A 17345-nucleotide genomic window follows, 5' to 3' on the forward strand; every position below is an offset into this window, starting at 1 on the left:
CCAGATAGTACTTATGGCACACACTGACCACCAGGAGCTGCCGCCTGATGGTCAGTGCGCTACCACAGCCAACCTCCCATGGTCCCGCCCTCCGGCCAGCTGGTCCCAATTGGGACTGGGTAAGACGATTGCCAGCCAGGCCGAGGGACTCCACCTGTGGACACATTCATGCACTGGGCTTCTAGTTATTCATATTATTGTATTATTCCCTAAACTGGCATTCGGACATCCCTCAAGGGGTCCCAGATTGGAGAGGGTGCAGACTGGGCTGAGGGACACCCCCTCCCCCCCTGCATGAATTTAGTGCACCAGGCCTCTTGTTTGTATTATAACTGCAAACCTATTTTTGCCCACCCCTGTATATCAACACTACTGGAGGAGGGAACAATCCCATGATAAGTCTGAGTCAGAACAGTCCTACTAATTGTGGATTGGAATGATCTTTATTATGGACAACCCACTGCATTTGAGTAGAAGTCTACAATGAAAGTAAAATGTGTTAAGATTTAACATTATTTCAAGGCAGTTTTAATTCTAGCAATAGGAGCCTACATACCAGAAACTGAAATATTTGCAGGCCCTCTTTACCAGAATAGAATTTTTAGTTATTCAGGAAAAATCATTATAACATATCTTACCACTAAAAGTAAGGTTTATTTCTTCAGAATAAATATAACATAGTTTTCCATATTGGAAATAAATCAGGATACACTAAATAAGTGCTGTAAAAAAAACACATTTAACAACTGAAATTATAAATGCCTTTATCTAAACAAATCCCATAGTGTGAAGACCAGATAATTTGATGATTTGTAAGAAATATATAACTGCATGTGATCAAAGCTTGATTAATATAAAGGTTATCCAAAAAATATATACACACTTTGAATAATTATTCATTCCAATGAGTTAAATCTGAAAAGAAACACCAATTGAGCTATCAGCTGTTAAAAGTGTGTGTGTGTGTGTGTCTGTGTGTATGTATGGACACCCTGTATATTTGTCATAATTTTTGAGTATTGTAACATGCATTTTTAAATTTTTTCTTATCAATGTATAGAACCACTTATTAAAATGGCCTGTTTTCTTCTAAATAAAACTGATTATATAAACTTTTGATTATATAAAAATTTCTACCACTTATAATTTTAAAAGCCGAAAACAAAATTTGCTAAAATTAAACTCAACTATTTTATAGTTGAAAAATGTTTACTTAAAAAAGGAGAGAAAAAAATCTAGTACCAGAAAGAGCAACCCTATCAAATTATTTACATTATAGAAGCACATTCAGAATCCTAGCTTTTACAGCAAGGCAGTCAAGGAAGCAAATATAATATTGCAAGGTGAATGTAATAATTAGTTTTCTATTGGTAAACCTTTAACATGTTCTAAAATCCTCTTTGTAACACTCTTCTGATCGTGGGAAACCATCTTGGGTATAAGGCATCTGAAAGCAGTGTGAGCACAAGTATAACTACTGCTTTATTTCCTAAAAGCTTCTCTAGCCTAACATTTCACAAATTACAAATTGAGATTTCCCCCTTTTGAGTATATACGGAAATTGTGAGATTGTACCCGAGTCTGCCATAGCCGAGCACAACCTCCCGCTAAGACTGGCCAACTCAGCTGAGGATTTGACACGCTTGCCACTAACTGCCAGAACCGCAACAAAATGGATGTTATTTCTTGTATCATATTGCTCCATGCACCTAAAGCAGGCTTTAAAGACTCAGTTTGAAGTTCTACCACCTTTCAACCATCTCTGTGTTTGATTTCATGTGTATAAACATGCCACACAGGCCATTTATCCTGTATAGCCCTCAGAGTCGTCAGCCCTGGGATGCCACCCAACAGCTCAGAGAAACGTCTCAAACACGTAAATTGTTTCTGAGAGCCTCGTTTCTGTGCTTCGTAGTGTCATCGTTTTCCTTAGAAATGTGCATATGAGAAGCCTCTGATGTCACAGGATTATCTGTGTTCCCCTGGGGACTGGCTCCTCTTCCTTCGGCAGTGTGGAAAGGGAGGTGGGCAGTGAGTACCGACTGGTCAGCAGAGGAGGCACTTGTAACTAGAAAGATACTGTCAGCCAAGCATGACAGAGGCTGAGCAAAAGTAAGAAGCACCAGCATCCTCAGCTGCATCAGCACATGAGCCCAGCGCTGTTCACCCCTAAAGAACACTGTAACCTCCAGCAGGTGTGGGGCCTGAGACCCTGCATTTCTAACCAGCTCTCAGGACAGGCAGCTCATGCTGAGCCAGTAGTGAGTAGTACAATCCCCTTAGTGTGATGAAGTATGTGCACATTTGAACATTCTGTGAAGTTTCTGTGTGTTTATTACGCTCAGTGTACTTTGTTGGCTAAGCCCTAGGCATGTAATACTCAGAAAATTTTCCACCGAACATGGTTACAAATTATTTTGTCCTTTAAAAGAGTAACACCTCAGTTACCTGTATAATTTACAAAAGAACATTTTACTCTTTGAGGAATCCATAAAAATATAGCCTATTTTTATGCTGTGTATAAAGTCTTATTTTATCCTTTTATTTTTCACAGGGCAATGTACAATTAGGTTGTTTTTAAATGAATTGAGTACCACATAAAATTAACAGTAACAACAGTAACATTCTTCTATTATCACTTTAGGTTTTTAAGTTTCTCTGAAACCTTTTTCGCTATTTATTCAACATTCATCAATAAGAATTTCAGAGCATATACTAAGAGCCAAGCACTACCATATCCTGATCTGCTGACCTCTAGGATTTTAAGCAATTTAAAAACATTTAGCAAGTGTCTTTCCCTCCAGTAAACTCTGTTTAAACAAATAAACCGTTTCCTTTAATAGGATTATTTCAGAAATTGCCAATTATCATCTGTGAACCCAAACTCATAATCACTGACTGTGGCACCAGTGGAAATCTCTTGATAATGAGTCTGAGTTTATTTTTCAATCCTCACCTGAGGACACATTTTTCCATTGATTTTTAGAGTAGAAAGGAGGGAGAGACAGAGAGAAACATCGATGTGTCTTGGTTGCCTCCCAGGTAGGGGATCCAGCCTGCAACTGAGGTACATGCCCTTGACTGGAATCAAACCCAGGACCCCTCGGTCTGAGGGCCAACACTCTATCCACTGAGCCAAACCGGCTAGAGTGAGTATGTGAATTTATTGCTACAACTGAAGTCATCCTAGCTGAGGACAGCCTGGCTCGTTCACACATGTGTATCCCAAACTACAAACATAAAGGTAATGAGCACTTGGACCCACACTCAGTGCTCTCATTGACTATACATCTGTCAGAAGACAACAGACTAATTTTTATGGGGCCAAGAATAAAAATATGCATCTTTTTCTTATAAAGAATTGTCTTAATTCTATTCCCCTTTATGAAATAAAGGCTCCTTGAAAAATATGAAGGGTTCGGGAAGCAAATGCCTTGGGGGTTCAGCCGCCATGTTCTTTTAAAGTGACCATCTTCTAGTTTAGCAGAATGCAAGTAGGACTGATCAATGAAGTATTTTATAAGGACTGACAGTTTAATTGAAACAAACAAAGCTATTTCTATGGACAATTTAAAAAAGAACAAGAGACTTTAAGGAGAGCAGGCATTTTTTTAGATTTTTTTCATTTACTTTTTTTTTTTAATATATATTTTATTGATTTTTTTACAGAGAGGAAGGGAGAGAGAGAAAAAAACATCGATTAGCTGCCTCCTGCACACCCCCCACGGGGGATGTGCCCACAACCAAGGTACATGCCCTTAACCGGAATCGAACCTGGGACCTTTCAGTCTGCAGGCTGATGCTCTATCCATTGAGCCAAACCGGTTTCGGCAGGAGATCAGGCTTTTGATGGTCATTAATACAAAAAGGATGAGAGGCCCTGCTTTTTATAAAAGCCATGATGTAAAATTTAGGAAAACAGTATTATTACATGTGGTATAGTTACAAAGAAATGAGAAGGAAAAGGCCCCAGAGAAAAAAATATTTTGCACAGTGCTTCTTGTCAAATTGTGTGATTTAAAAAAAAATTTTTTTATTGACTTTTAGAGACAGAGGAAGGAAACGGAAGAGGAAGAGAGAGAGGGGGTAAGGGGGGGGAGAGAGAGAGAGAGGGAGGGAGAGAGAGAGAGAGAGAGAGAGAGAGAGAGAGAGAGAGAGAGAGAGAGAAACACAAATGTGAAAGAGAAACATTGATCAGCTGCTTCTTGCACACCCCCTATTGGGGATGGAGCCTGAGAAATCCAGGCATGTGCCCTGACCAGGAATCCAAGTGACAACCTTTCGGTTTAACTGGACGATGGGCAACCAGCTGAACCACACTATCCAGGGCAAATTTCTTGATGTTTATGCCTTTAAAATCAACATGGTTATTTTATCTTTTAGCCTCCAGATGGAATTGTAGAAAATACTTAACAAGAAAACAGTTCCAAAAGTGCTTCCTCTTAAGTTCTTTGGTACTATTTGATAATTTTGAGTTATCAATCCATTAAATACTTTAACATAAGAGTTATCAACAAAAGTGCAACAAGAAGTACAAATGTTTAGAAAATCACAATTGAAGATTTTGATCTCACGGAAACAGAATTCTAAAATTTTACTTGTGTTTCTGTAGCTAAGATATCAATATTGACCCTAAGAACATCATCTCTAAATTTATATTAAAGAAATATTACATAAAACATCCCTTTTTAATGCTTAGAATAATTGTTCTATATATCTCTTAAAGAAGAGGCAAATTTCAATGTGAAAAAAGAATAATTTTGAGCTTCAAGGTTATACTCTTTTGTGCCTTTTGATTCAGCGAGGGTTACCAGCTAGAATTTAATGTCAGTTACAGAATGTTAAGGATTCTTACTTAAGTAAACAGTTAATTATCTTCCTGCAGCAATTTCTCTATTTCTTTATCCCAGTTTTCATCTCGTTTCTCTGATTCTGCCACCACTTCATATTCTTGAAGTTCCTGCTGTAGTTCTTTTTCCCAATCTGTAGAATCCTCTAAAAGAAACAGATGAGAAGAAGATTCTCTCTGAATTTATCATGTTGGCTTTAACAATTCAGTCAGCTATAATTACATTACCTATGGAAGTTCTAGCCATGATCATTTTGGTTATCTCAGGCTTCCTCACCATGTGTGCTCAGAAAAACTGAATGCGTTTTCACAGTAACCAAGAGAAATTATCAAAAGATAAACTTGGCCGAGACCGGTTTGGCTCAATGGATAGAGCGTCGGCTTGGGAACTGAAGGGTCCCGGGTTCGATTCCGGTCAAGGGCATGTACCTTGGTTGCGGGCATATCCCCAATAGGGGGTGTGCAAGAGGCAGCTGATCGATGACTCTCTCTCATCGATATTTCTAACTCTCTATCTCTCTCCCTTCCTCTCTGTACAAAATCAATAAAATATATTAAAAAAAAAAAAAAGATAAACTTGTTGCCGAGACCGGTTTGGCTCAGTGGGTAGAGCATCGGTCTGCAGACTGAAAGGTCCCAGGTTCGATTCTGGTCAAGGGCATGTACCTTGGTTGCGGGCACATCCCCAGTAGGGGGTGTGCAAGAGGCAGCTGACCGATGACTCTCTCTCATCGATGTTTCTAACTCTCTATCCCTCTCTCTTCCTCTCTGTTAAAAAAAAAAAAAAAAAAAAAAAATCAATAAAATATATATTAAAAAAAAAATAAATTTGTTAACTGGAGAACCAAAGGTATCGGATGTTCTCAGTAGATTGGGGGTATTATTTCACTTTACCTAGACCTCTGCTTTTCCTTCAATTTAACTGGATAATTGATAATATTTGGTTGCTAATTAATTTTTATCATTAACAATGATAATGATAGCAAAGACAGCGAACATTTCTTGAGCACTTGCTAAGCTAGGCACTGCACTAACCATTCTCTACATATCACTCTTTTTTTTTCTTCCTTAGAATAATCCATGGACTAGATACCACTGTTAGGTACATTTTACAGATGGGGAAATGGAGATGAGAGAGGTGAAGGGATTTGCCCAAGATCACACAGCTTGACAGCAAGATGCACGTAAGGAGCCAGATGTGCGGGTTCCACAGCACGCGCTTCACCACTTTAGCAGCAGTCTCCCTGCAGCAGGGGTGGAGGACGTCTGGCCCGCGGGCCGTATAAAGCCCACAAAATCATTTGATCTGGCCCTGCCAAGGCAACCACAGGTAGGACTGGAAATTCAATAAATCTAGGAGCTTTTCTCATAGCAACATAAATTTAGTGAATTATTTTAAGTGAATGATGTTATAAATATCCAAATGGCCTGAGAGTGACAGGAAGCCAGGCGGTCTCTTGCTGAAGCCTGGCCCCTCGTGTAGGCTCCATCTGAGCTCTCACACTTGTTTTCCATGTTGAGATGTAGAGCTGCAACTTTCCACTTGAACATTCAATATACCTGTGTGTATGCATGTACCTAGGTGCATATGTATGCAAAGAACAAAGCATCTGCAGTGCAGTGTTATAAAACAGGGTGTAACTGCCCTTGAGGAACTTACAATTGAGCTGGGAGCCAAGACTACTGTAGAGAGGAATATTAAGTGGCCCAAATTACAAGTAGGGCAGGGATTCAGAGAAAGAACAGCTCTCTGGAACAGCCAGGAGCCAGCCTTTGGGAGACGGGCCAGTTTTCTGACCGGTGCTCTCTGCACAACCTATAGGAACAGCCGATTCCCTGAATTTTAAGTCTCAGAAGGCTTCAAGGAACAGTTTTCATCCAATGATGGGCCCAGGCCTTTGCCTTTCTTTTTTTTTTAAATATTTTTAGTTGATTTTTACAGAGAGAGGAAAGGAGAGGGAGAGAGAGGTAAACATCGATGAGAAGGAAGACATCGATCGGCTGCCTCCTGTACACCCCGCACTGGGGATCTCGCTCACAACCCAGGCATGTGCCCTGACCAGGAATTGAACTGGCAACCTCTTGGTGCACGGGTCGACACTCAACCACTGACCCACACCTTTTTTTTAAAAGCTACTTTAGTATTTTAGAGGCAGCCTGCTTCTTCCCAGAAGCGATGCTTTTGTGGCACACAGCAGCTAGTAAAAGAAGCTTCTAGAGAGAAGCATAAACCTAAGGAGGATGCCTGCTTTGAAAGCAGAGCGCCAGAGGGCAACATCTCCATGTGACAGGTGTGCTTGTTTCTCCTCCAATCCTGGCCAACTGTCCTCGGGCTGAGAGGCCTGGGATGCATCACCGGGCCTGTTTCTCCTCTCTGAGCTTCTGTGCGTGTTTAGGGCAGAGGGCTGTGAGATCTGGTCATGTGTGCTAGAATCCTTCCTCTAGTGCAGTGTTTCCCAACCTTCTCTCATGATGAGAATCACCTGGTGGAGTTGTTAAAACACAGATTCCTGAATCCCAACTAAGAAGTGCTAAACTAGAATTTTTGGGAACATATAGGTAAAATTGCATACCTAACTTAGTGCTCTGTATATAACATCTGTCTTAGAGCACTAGTTAAGTATACAATTTTACCTATATGTTCCCAAAAATTCTAGTTTAGCACTTCTTAGTTGGGATTCAGGAATCTGTTTTAACAACTCCACCAGGTGATTCTCATCATGAGAGAAGGTTGGGAAACACTGCTCTAGTGAACAGAGAAACAATTGCAATGCAAAAGTTATAGCATTTTTTAAAAAAATATATATTTTATTGGCTTTTTACAGAGAGGAAGAGAGATAGAAACATCGATGAGAGAGAGAATCATTGATCAGCTGCCTCTTGCACACCCCCTACTGGGGATGTGCCCGCAACCAAGGTACATGCCCTTGACCGGAATTGAACCCGGGACCTTTCAGTCCGCAGGCCAACGCTCTATCCACTGAGCCAAACCGGTTTCGGCTTATAGCATATTTTTGTACACCTGCATCATAATAACGACTGACAATAAACATCAGAATGGGGAACAGAGCAGCTATTTTGTTTTGTACCTTCTAGTACGGGTGTCTCCTCCTGCTTTTTGTCAAGCACAAGCTGCTCCATTTCCTTCCTCAGATCCTCCTGGTCTATGTTACAGGCATCAAAGGCATCACTGACAAACTCAGAAACGCCGGGGCTGGTAGAAATCTCCTCTTCATCCTGAAATGCAACAAAGAAGCTCTGGCAACAGACATTTATAGCCCAGACCTCTTGTTCATGGTCACCTCACAGCTTAATACAGAATAATTTTCGTTTCCTCCCTCTGCTGACCCAATAATCACTGCTCTCCAACCTTCTCACCTGCACAGTTGATTGGTGACGAAACAAGTTACAGCCTGAATCTACTGGGTTCAATCACAGTAAGGATCACTCCAATCATTCTGTCCAATCCCCGGTGAGCACACCTAGAATGATTTGTGCCAGGGAATTGCCTCAAGTCTGAGCTGTAGGTCCTTAACTATACAAGTACCCGACCCCTCTTCTTCAGAGAAGACCTGTATTCATTTGAAATGGCATCTCAGACAGTTAACACAATGACTTATTTCCAGACATCAACTACTAGGTACAATGTAAAACTGTATTACCTCTTGAGTTTTAAGCTGAGATTTGATTACGACAGGTGGCGTTTTGGGCCGTACTGCCTCTAAGAAGTAAGAATAAGAGACACAATAATTGCTTGATTCAATTCTGAATACACAAAACAGTAACAACTAAAAAGTCAACAAGTTTAATGATACTAGATAACTTACAGGAATGAACTTTTGATGTTATGTTTTCACTTTTTACATTATTATAAGAAACTAGCCGAAACCGGTTTGGCTCAGTGGTAGACCGTCGGTCTGCGGACTGAAAGGTACCAGGTTTGATTCCGGTCAGGGGCATGTATGTTGGTTGCGGGCACATCCCCGGTGGGAGGTATGCAAGAGGCAGCTGGTCGATGTTACTCTCTCATCGACGTTTCTAACTCTCTATCCCTCTCCCTCTCTGTAAAAAGTCAATAAAATATATTTTAAAAAAAACACCCGATTTAGTGCGCCAGTAGCTCTCTGCGGGGCCTGGCCACGCAGGGCCTGGCCACTTGGTGCCCTCTGCCCAGAGGCCCATCCATGGCCAGGTGCAGAACGCTTGCCTTGTTGTCAGGGTGACAGCGCAAGCATAACTCCCCCTCCCCCGCCCCCACGCCTGCTGCCCAGAGGCCCTCTGGGACCAGGGTGGAATGCTTGCCTTTGTCACCACGGTGACAAAGCAACATTCCGCCAGGCTGCTCACACTGCCCACTCTCAGTGGCTGGCCCTCTGGGACTGAGGGACTTATTTCAACAGGAGTGAGAAGACTGGGCGCCGCCATCTTGTGGCTATGGGCACCGCTATCTTTGTGATGGAGTGATGGTTAATTTGCATATTACCCTTTTATTAGCTACGATAGCCTGGTGAAACCATCCCAACCTCTTTCTTTTGGGGATATTTTAAACATGTCATCATATTCGATGCCCATTATACAAGCTTGACAGCAGGAAATAATTTTTTGGTTTTCATTCAGTGTTAGCAAAATCCATTTGAAGGATAGTTCTGCTCTTTCTTTTAGGACAATGAGAATTAAGTAATTTACCAAGTTTTCCTCTTGTCACAAATGCTGGAAAGTTCAAAGAAAAGTGCAATGCTCAATCACAGCTTCTCCTTTTCTCATGGCTACTTTTTGCCAACTTATAAAACTTACTAGATATACAGTCTTTAATGAGCCCTGTTTTATGCCCCTTTTGTTACATAGGCAGTATTTGGTAAAATTGTATTTTCCAATAAAATTAATAAAAGGAAATACAAAAGAATGACAGACACTTGGATTCATATAAACATCTATATGTAAAATGCCAACTTTCTCTGTGCAGAGCAATTTCTTAACTTTTTTTTTTTTTTTAATATATTTTATTGGTTTCTTACAGAGAGAAAGAGAGAGGGATAGAGAGTTAGAAACATCGATGAGAGAGAGTCATCGATCAGCTGCCTCTTGCACACCCCCTACTGGGGATGTGCCCATAACCAAGGTACATGCCCTTGACCAGAATCGAACCCGGGACCCTTGAATCCGCAAGCCAATGCTCTATCCACTGAGCCAAACCGGTTTCAGCTGTGCAGAGCAATTTCATTACATAAGTGGTCTGAACTACCCAATCCTTAGGACACACCACTATGCATAATTATTTTAAATTCCATGAATTTCTTACACCTATGGATGAAGACAGGTAAAGGCATGGGTGAAGTTGGGAATCAGGTGGAGGAGAGCTATGGTGGAAGAGGGGGGGAAAGGGGAACACCTATAATAATCTGAACAATAAAGATTTATTATAAAAAAATAAAATAAAATTCTATGAATGGAAATGTCTCCAGTTGTAAATAGTACCTATACAAAGCAGATAGTCATAAAATGTTAAAAATAAAACAAAATTGCCTAGCTGGTGTGGGTCAGTGGTTGAGCATTGAACCATGAACCAAGAAATCACTGGTTCAATTCCTAGTCAGGGCACATGCCTGGGTTTCAGGCTCCATCCCCAGTAGGAGGCATGCAGAAAGCAGCCAATCGATGTTTCTCATCAATGTTTCTATCTATCCCTCTCTCTTTAAAAAATAAATGCAAACATATTAAAAAGATGTACTTACTTTAATTATTCTTACAGACATTAAGTCATTGCTGATATTAAATCATTCCCGAACAACCAGAGGGAAACTGTCACAATAAGAGTCAAATGTGTAATTTAATGGCGCCTGGCTCTGAGCTGGGTATTTGTAACTTGGAGTGGAATGGACCTCTGCTCTACAGACTACAGCACTGGGAGACACTGGGTTGAATGGAATACTCCGTGGTTGAGTGTGGAACCAGAACAAGGAGATTATATTGTAGTTTGATTCCAGGTCAGGGCACATGCCTGGGTTTTGTTCTTGACCCCCAGTAGAGGGTGTGCAGGAGGCAGCCAATCAATGATTATCTCTCATCATTGATGTTTCCATCTCTCTCTCCCTCTCCCTTCCTCTCTCTGAAATACAAACATATTTAAAAACAAAACCTGAGGAATAAGAAAAAGATAGCAAAGTAGAGTTTGGTGAAGACTTGTGAGTTGGGTCAGAGAGAGCGTTATCTTCTGGAAAGAAGAATTTTCCTTTAGATAATGATGACATTTCTGGCACATACAAGATGACAAGCTCATGAGGGTGTCTACATTAAGAATATTTTAAAAGTAACTCTCCTTTTCACAGCAAGTTCTCTGAATATACCTGTCAGTGGCAACACATCGTCCCTGCCAAGGCTCTTCTCTTTTCCGGCAGCCTGCTGCTGTGCGGCCAGGGCGGTGAGCTGGGCTGACTGCTTAATCAGGGACACGCGGTAAAAGTAGTTCCTCCAAAACACTTCTTCCTTCACGCTTTTAAAGACAAACAACAACACATTTGAGCATGCAGGCACACAGATGCATGCAGGGCTTATTGGAGATTATTAATTTGGAGATTGGAACAGATGATTTTTAGGGGCATTAGCAAATCTAAGGGGGGGGCTCCAAAAAGTTCTTATTTGCTTACTGTTTTTGTTTGCTAATATATTTTTATTGATTTCAGAGAGGAAGGGAGAGGGAGAGAGAAACATGAATGATGAGAATTATTGATTGGCTGCCTCCTACCTGCCCCCTACTGGGGATTGAACCCAAAACCTGGGCATTTGCCACAACCAGGAATCGAATCATGACCTCCTGGTTCATAGGTTGATGCTCAACCATTAAGCACGACTATCTGGGAAACTGGAAACAGCGCCAGGACCCACCCATTATTTGCTGTTCGCTGAAGAATTAAGAGCGTGCAAGCAGTGAAAAGAAAGGATTGTGGGTGTTGTTCCTTATGAAAGGTAGTGTCTGGTAGCTTGCAAATAACTAGCAATCTGTAGGAGTTAGCACCGAGGTGGGAGATGGTTGATGTTGCAACATGTGAGTCTGAACTGGATCCTTTCGCTAAAAATGGTATTACTGGGACATGTGGTAAAACCAGAAGAGCGTCTGAGAATTAAGAGAGTAAAAAGCCAAAAGTGACATTTCCTGATTTGGGTGGTTACATAGAAGTTATGCAGAAAAATCCTGTTGGTAGAAAATACACACTAAAGTAATCATGAATGATGGAGCGTCAGAATGACTCAGAAAAAAGTTCTTTAGACTGTGCTTCTCACCTTTCTATAAATTTGATGATTTATAGACTCATCCCCCAAACCAAGGTCAGCCAAGGAACAGCTTTGGCGACTTGTGGGATGTGTGTGGTGTTTTTTGTTCTTGTTTTGTTTGTTTGTTTTGCCTGGAGGAGTTGTTTTAATTCTAAAAATGCTTTGCTAGTAAAAATGACAAGAGTATAAGAGAATGTCTCTTTACCTCCTGCTTTATTAGAAAGCTCTGAGAATGGGGGAATATCAAGGAAGAAAGTCTGACAGGAAAACTTGGAAGGAGTAGAAGAAAACCAGTAAGAACTAAGAAAACACTGAGGACCGGGCTTGTGGATGAGGACAGGATATCAGAACGCAGGGTGGTCACATCGGTAAATAGCTAAACTGGGCCAGGAAGCTAGCTTTTGCAGTGCCACAGGCAAAATGCAAGATTATTTCCCCAAACCAGGCCAGGTAACAAGCTCACATGATGCTAGATACAGCCGTCTTCTCTTTCATTAATCCCGCCAACATTTAAAAATATATATATATTTTATTGATTTTTTACAGAGAGGAAGGGAGAGGGATAGAGAGCTAGAAACATCGACCAGCTGCCTCCTGCACACCCCCTACTGGGGATGTGCCTGCAACCAAGGTACATGCCCTTGACTGGAATCGAACCTGGGACCTTTGAGTCCACAGACTAACGCTCTACCACTGAGCCAAACCGGCTTCGGCAGCCTGAATATTTTTAAGGTCACTTTTGGTTGTTGTTAATCCTCACCAGAGCATATTTTTTCCCATTGATTTTTTTAGGGATAATATAAGGGAGAGGAGAGACAAAGAGAAAAACATCAATGTGAGAGACACATTGACTGGTTGCCTCCCATACGTGCCCCTGCCTGGGGCCAGAGGTCAAGCTTATGACCAAGATATATGCCCCTGATGGGAATTGAAACCGAGAACCTTCAGTCCGCAGGTCGACACTATAACCACTGAACCACCCAGCTAGTGCTCAAGGTCACTTTTACTTCTGAACTCTAGGAAATGTCCAAAATAAACAGTATAGCCAAAACCGGTTTGGCTCAGTGGATAGAGCGTTGGCCTGCGGACTGAAAGGTCCCAGGTTTGATTCCGGTCAAGGGCATGTACCTTGGTTTCGGGCACGTTCCCAGTGGGGGGTGTGCAGAAGGCAGCTGATCAATGATTCTCTCTCATTGATGTTTCTAATTCTCTGTCCCTCTCTCTTCCTCTCTGTATAAAATCAATAAAATATATTTTAAAAAACAGGGAAAAGCCATTGCCGAGAAGGGTTTGGCTCAGTGGATAGAGCGTTGGTCTGGGCACTAAAAGGTCCAGGTTCGATTCCTGTCAGGGGCATGTACCTTGGTTGCGGGCACATCCCCAGTAGGGGGTGTGCAAGAGGCAGCTGGTTGATGACTCTCTCTCATCGATATTTCTAACTCTCTATCCCTCTCTCTTCCTCCCTGTAAAAAATCAATAAAATATATTTAAAAAATAAAAAATAAACAGTGTACTATCTACAGTGGATCATTGGCAATGTTTGCTCTCTTAATAAAAACAAACAGCTGGCCCTGGCCAATGTGGCTCAGTTAGCTCTGCCTCGTCCCATGTACCAAGGGGTCACCAGTTCAATTCATGGTTGAGGCACGTGCCTGAGTTGGGGGCTTGATCCCCAGTAGGGAGGTGTGTAGGAGGTAGCTGATCGATGTTTTTCACATCGATGTTTCTCTCTCTACCCCCCTCCCACTTCCCCTTCCTCTAAAATCAATAAAAACATAGTTAAAACACACACACACACACACACACACACACACACACACACACACCACACAAACTGGATTTTCTCTCCCTCTCGATGTAAGAAGCAGCCACAGGCACACTGCAGAAATATCTGGTCACCCTCTGGAGGGAGTCACAATGCAGATGACATAGTGAAGGTTCTAAGAAGCCTTACAATAAAAATCCACCCAATGCAGCAACCCCCAAACATTTCTTTGACCGCTTATGCTCCAAGGACTATTTAAGACATTAGTATGCTGTGAACTGCCTCTGGGAAACAATGGGCTTATGTACCAGTCTATGTCCCAGGAAAGGACTGTGATTTCCCTGCTGTCCCCAGAGTCCAGGCCTCAGAGGGTGCCTGTGACGCACAAGGCCCTGTCTCTGGCCAACACCGCCATCACAGGGAAGCGCTAACAAACTAAAAAGCATTTTGCAATTCAGAGAATATGTCTGTTTTCTCTTTGAAATTGTTCCTGCTGAGCGATGGCTTCTGCTCAGAAAGAAAAAGAGTCTGACTCTGGAAATGTGACCCTCAAAACCAGGGACTGGAATTAGAAAAGGCGAGGAAGAGCCTGTGGTGGCAGAGGGGAGGAGAAGAGGGCCCACTGCTGATGGCCAGCACAGAAGATGTTATGCTTGTGCTGGAACTTTAGGGGCGGGCAGGGACCTGGGGAGGGGACAGTGCCTCTGGGCAGAGGAGCCTCAGGTGGGAAAGAGGACAAGGACAGTGCTGCTGGGGAGCAGAGCGGAGCAGGGAAGGCAGCAGCCGTTCCTGCGGGCCTCACGTTAACTTAAATGCTCTCTACCTTCTAAGCAGGGATGAAAGAGCACATCTCACATCTCAGCTTCAGCCCACATTTCCCAAAAGTCCACTCTTCATTCTGATTCTATGGCACCGTGTGTGTGTGTGTGTGTGTGTGTGTGTGTGAGAGAGAGAGAGAGAGAGAGAGAGAGAGAGAGAGAGAGAGAGAGAGAGAGAGAATGGTCCTGAAGGGCCACAGAGCCCATTTTTATGAAGAGAGTCTGAGACTTTCCTGGCTCCTGTTCCATAATTCTCCCCTGATACTGTGCACACCACCAAGACCATTAGAAAATCCAAATACAGCCCAGTCAGCATGGCTCAGTGGCTGAGCATCAACCTATGAACCAGGAGGTCACGGTTTGATTCCTGGTCATGGCACATGCCCAGGTTGTGGGCTCAATCCCCAGTAGGGGACATATAGGAGGTAGCCGATCAAGGATTCTCTCTCATCATTCATGTTTCAATATCTCTCTCTCCCTTTCTCTCTCTCTCTCTCTCTCTCTCTCTCTCTCTCTCTCTCTCTCTCTCTCTCCCCCTTCCTCTTTAAAACCAATAAAAATAGTTTTTAAAAAGCAAGAAAATGCAAATACACGTTTCGTGAGCAGCGCCCCTCAGGCTCGCGAATCCAGTGCTTACAGTTTAGGAACGAGGGCGAATCGCATCCTGCTCAGCAGTTCATCCTCCTGGAGCATGACCAGGGCCACAGGGTACATCTGATCAAAGTCGAAATGAAACTGCACGCCGATGGGAGGGTCACGGAGGAAGTTCCTCTTGTCCTTTGATGCAAAGGGGAAAAACCACAGAACACAATTAATATGTACCGATGCAGCACTGATTTGATGAATATTGAATTCTCCTAAAGACTTCACTGCAGAGTCCAATGAGCTTGTTAACCTGTCCACTTAAGAGAGAGCAGAGAGCCGGGACCGGTTTGGCTCAGTGGATAGAGCATCGGCCTGCAGACTGAAGGGTCCTGGGTTCGATTCCGGTCAAGGGCATGTACCTTGGTTGCGGGCACATCCCCTGTGGGGGGTGTGCAAGAGGCGGCTGGTCGGTGTTTCTCTCTCATCGGCATTTCTAACTCTGTCCCTCTCAATTCCTCTCTGTGTAAAATCAATAAAATATATTAAAAAAAAATTTACAAGAGAGAGCAGAGAAAGGCCAATCTTTTCACATATTTTTAAGTCTCAATTGGAGAGCCTTGAGGAAATTCAATCCTGCGATTAGTTGAAATTATACAGTTCGAAGTCATACGAACACGTTTGTTTTAGTGGGCACTGTTAGGTATGTGAAAACTAGTGTAGATAATCTTAGACACGTTCTAACTCAAAATTGAAGTCAGCTAACCACAGTGGTCCTATCAGAAAAGCAAGCCTGGTCGGCGTGGCTCAGTGGTTGAGCGTTGACCTATGAACCAGGAGGTCACGGTTTGATTCTGAAGTCCCAATTTTGTGGGCTAGCATATAGAATTTTATTTCTTTGAATTTCAGTTTCAAATACATACAGCAGTTAAGAAGAAACTTAGAATATAATTAATCTCTTCATTCAGAAGAATTAGAATGCTGCCTAGAAACTCTGTATTATAGCATATATTAAAAGCTTATCCATCTTAATAACAAAAGCATTCTTTTAAGGATGAAAAAAAATGTTTTTGCATAGGGTTTTCTATTCCATTAAGAAAAAATAACTCGCCGAAACCGGTTTGGCTCAGTGGTAGAGCGTCGGTCTGCGGATTGAAAGGTCCCAGGTTCGATTCCGGTCAAGGGCATGTACCTGGGTTGCAGGCACATCCCCAGTAGGGGGTGTGCAAGAGAGGCAGCTGGTCGATGTTTCTCTCTCATCAACATTTGTAGCCTTCTATATCTCTCCCTTCCTCTCTGTAAAAAATCAATAAAATATATATTAAAAAAAAGGGAAAAAAAGAAAAAATAACTCATGGAGAAACAAATGACAAGTTAGTGAAAAAAGCCCAGGCAGGGTAGCTCAGTTGGTTAGAGCATCATCCGAAATTCCAAATCTGTAGGTTCGATTCCTGGTCAGGGCACACATATAAGAACCAACCAATGAATGCATAAATAAGTGAGACAACAAATCTCTCTCTCTTTCTACCCCCTTTCCCTTCCTCGCTAAAATAAATCAATAAAAGTTATAAAAAAAACCTGGTGGAGGGAGCAATGGGAGGGGGGGGGGGTGGAAATGAGGAACATTTGTAATAATATAAACAATAAAGATTTATTAAAAAAAAAAAGTTATAAAAAAAGTTAGTGAAAAAAATAGTGAAAGTTGATACATACATTCCTAACAACTTAAAAGATTTGAAAAGTTGTACAGAAGAAAAACATTTGCTAAAAATAAAGTTGTGATATGAATAATACACAGAATACCACAAGATACTTACAGCTGATAAGGCCAAAATCTGTTGTTGAATTGTTTCTTCATCATTACTGTCAACCCATGGGGGCACTGCTGCTTCTGAAAGGTTTAACCGTCAAAAAGAAAACAAACAAACAAACAAACAAACAAACAAGTTACAAGGGTTACTCTGTAATTGTGGTTTGAAAAAACGAGCAAGTTTCCATACAACCATGTTAGCAAATTACTAATGAGTTCCAAATGACCATTCATCATAATTTCCAGACTTTT

The 17345-nt window shown here is 41.9% G+C and overlaps 1 protein-coding gene and 1 long non-coding RNA gene across 2 annotated transcripts in view; one reads left to right on the forward strand and one right to left on the reverse strand.

Moving 5' to 3' along the window:
- Positions 1-4169, forward strand: LOC311614764. Its single transcript, XR_014793714.1, has 2 exons — positions 1-4086; positions 4117-4169. It is a non-coding gene; the product is annotated as an uncharacterized lncRNA (long non-coding RNA).
- SYAP1 (synapse associated protein 1) overlaps positions 2572-17345 on the reverse strand; it is a 26712-nt gene continuing 11938 nt past the window's right edge. The window contains exons 4-9 of the mRNA XM_084869872.1: positions 17101-17174; positions 15339-15478; positions 11194-11339; positions 8512-8570; positions 7939-8086; positions 2572-4995 (exon numbers count right to left, since the gene is read on the reverse strand). Coding sequence (XP_084725998.1) covers positions 4868-4995; positions 7939-8086; positions 8512-8570; positions 11194-11339; positions 15339-15478; positions 17101-17174 — 695 coding nt within the window. The 3' untranslated portion in view covers positions 2572-4867. The remainder of the gene's footprint in view (positions 4996-7938; positions 8087-8511; positions 8571-11193; positions 11340-15338; positions 15479-17100; positions 17175-17345) is intronic.

This window comes from Pipistrellus hanaki (genome assembly GCF_964339955.1).
Source record: "Pipistrellus hanaki genome assembly, chromosome: X".
In the NCBI taxonomy this organism is placed as follows: Eukaryota; Metazoa; Chordata; class Mammalia; order Chiroptera; family Vespertilionidae; genus Pipistrellus; species Pipistrellus hanaki.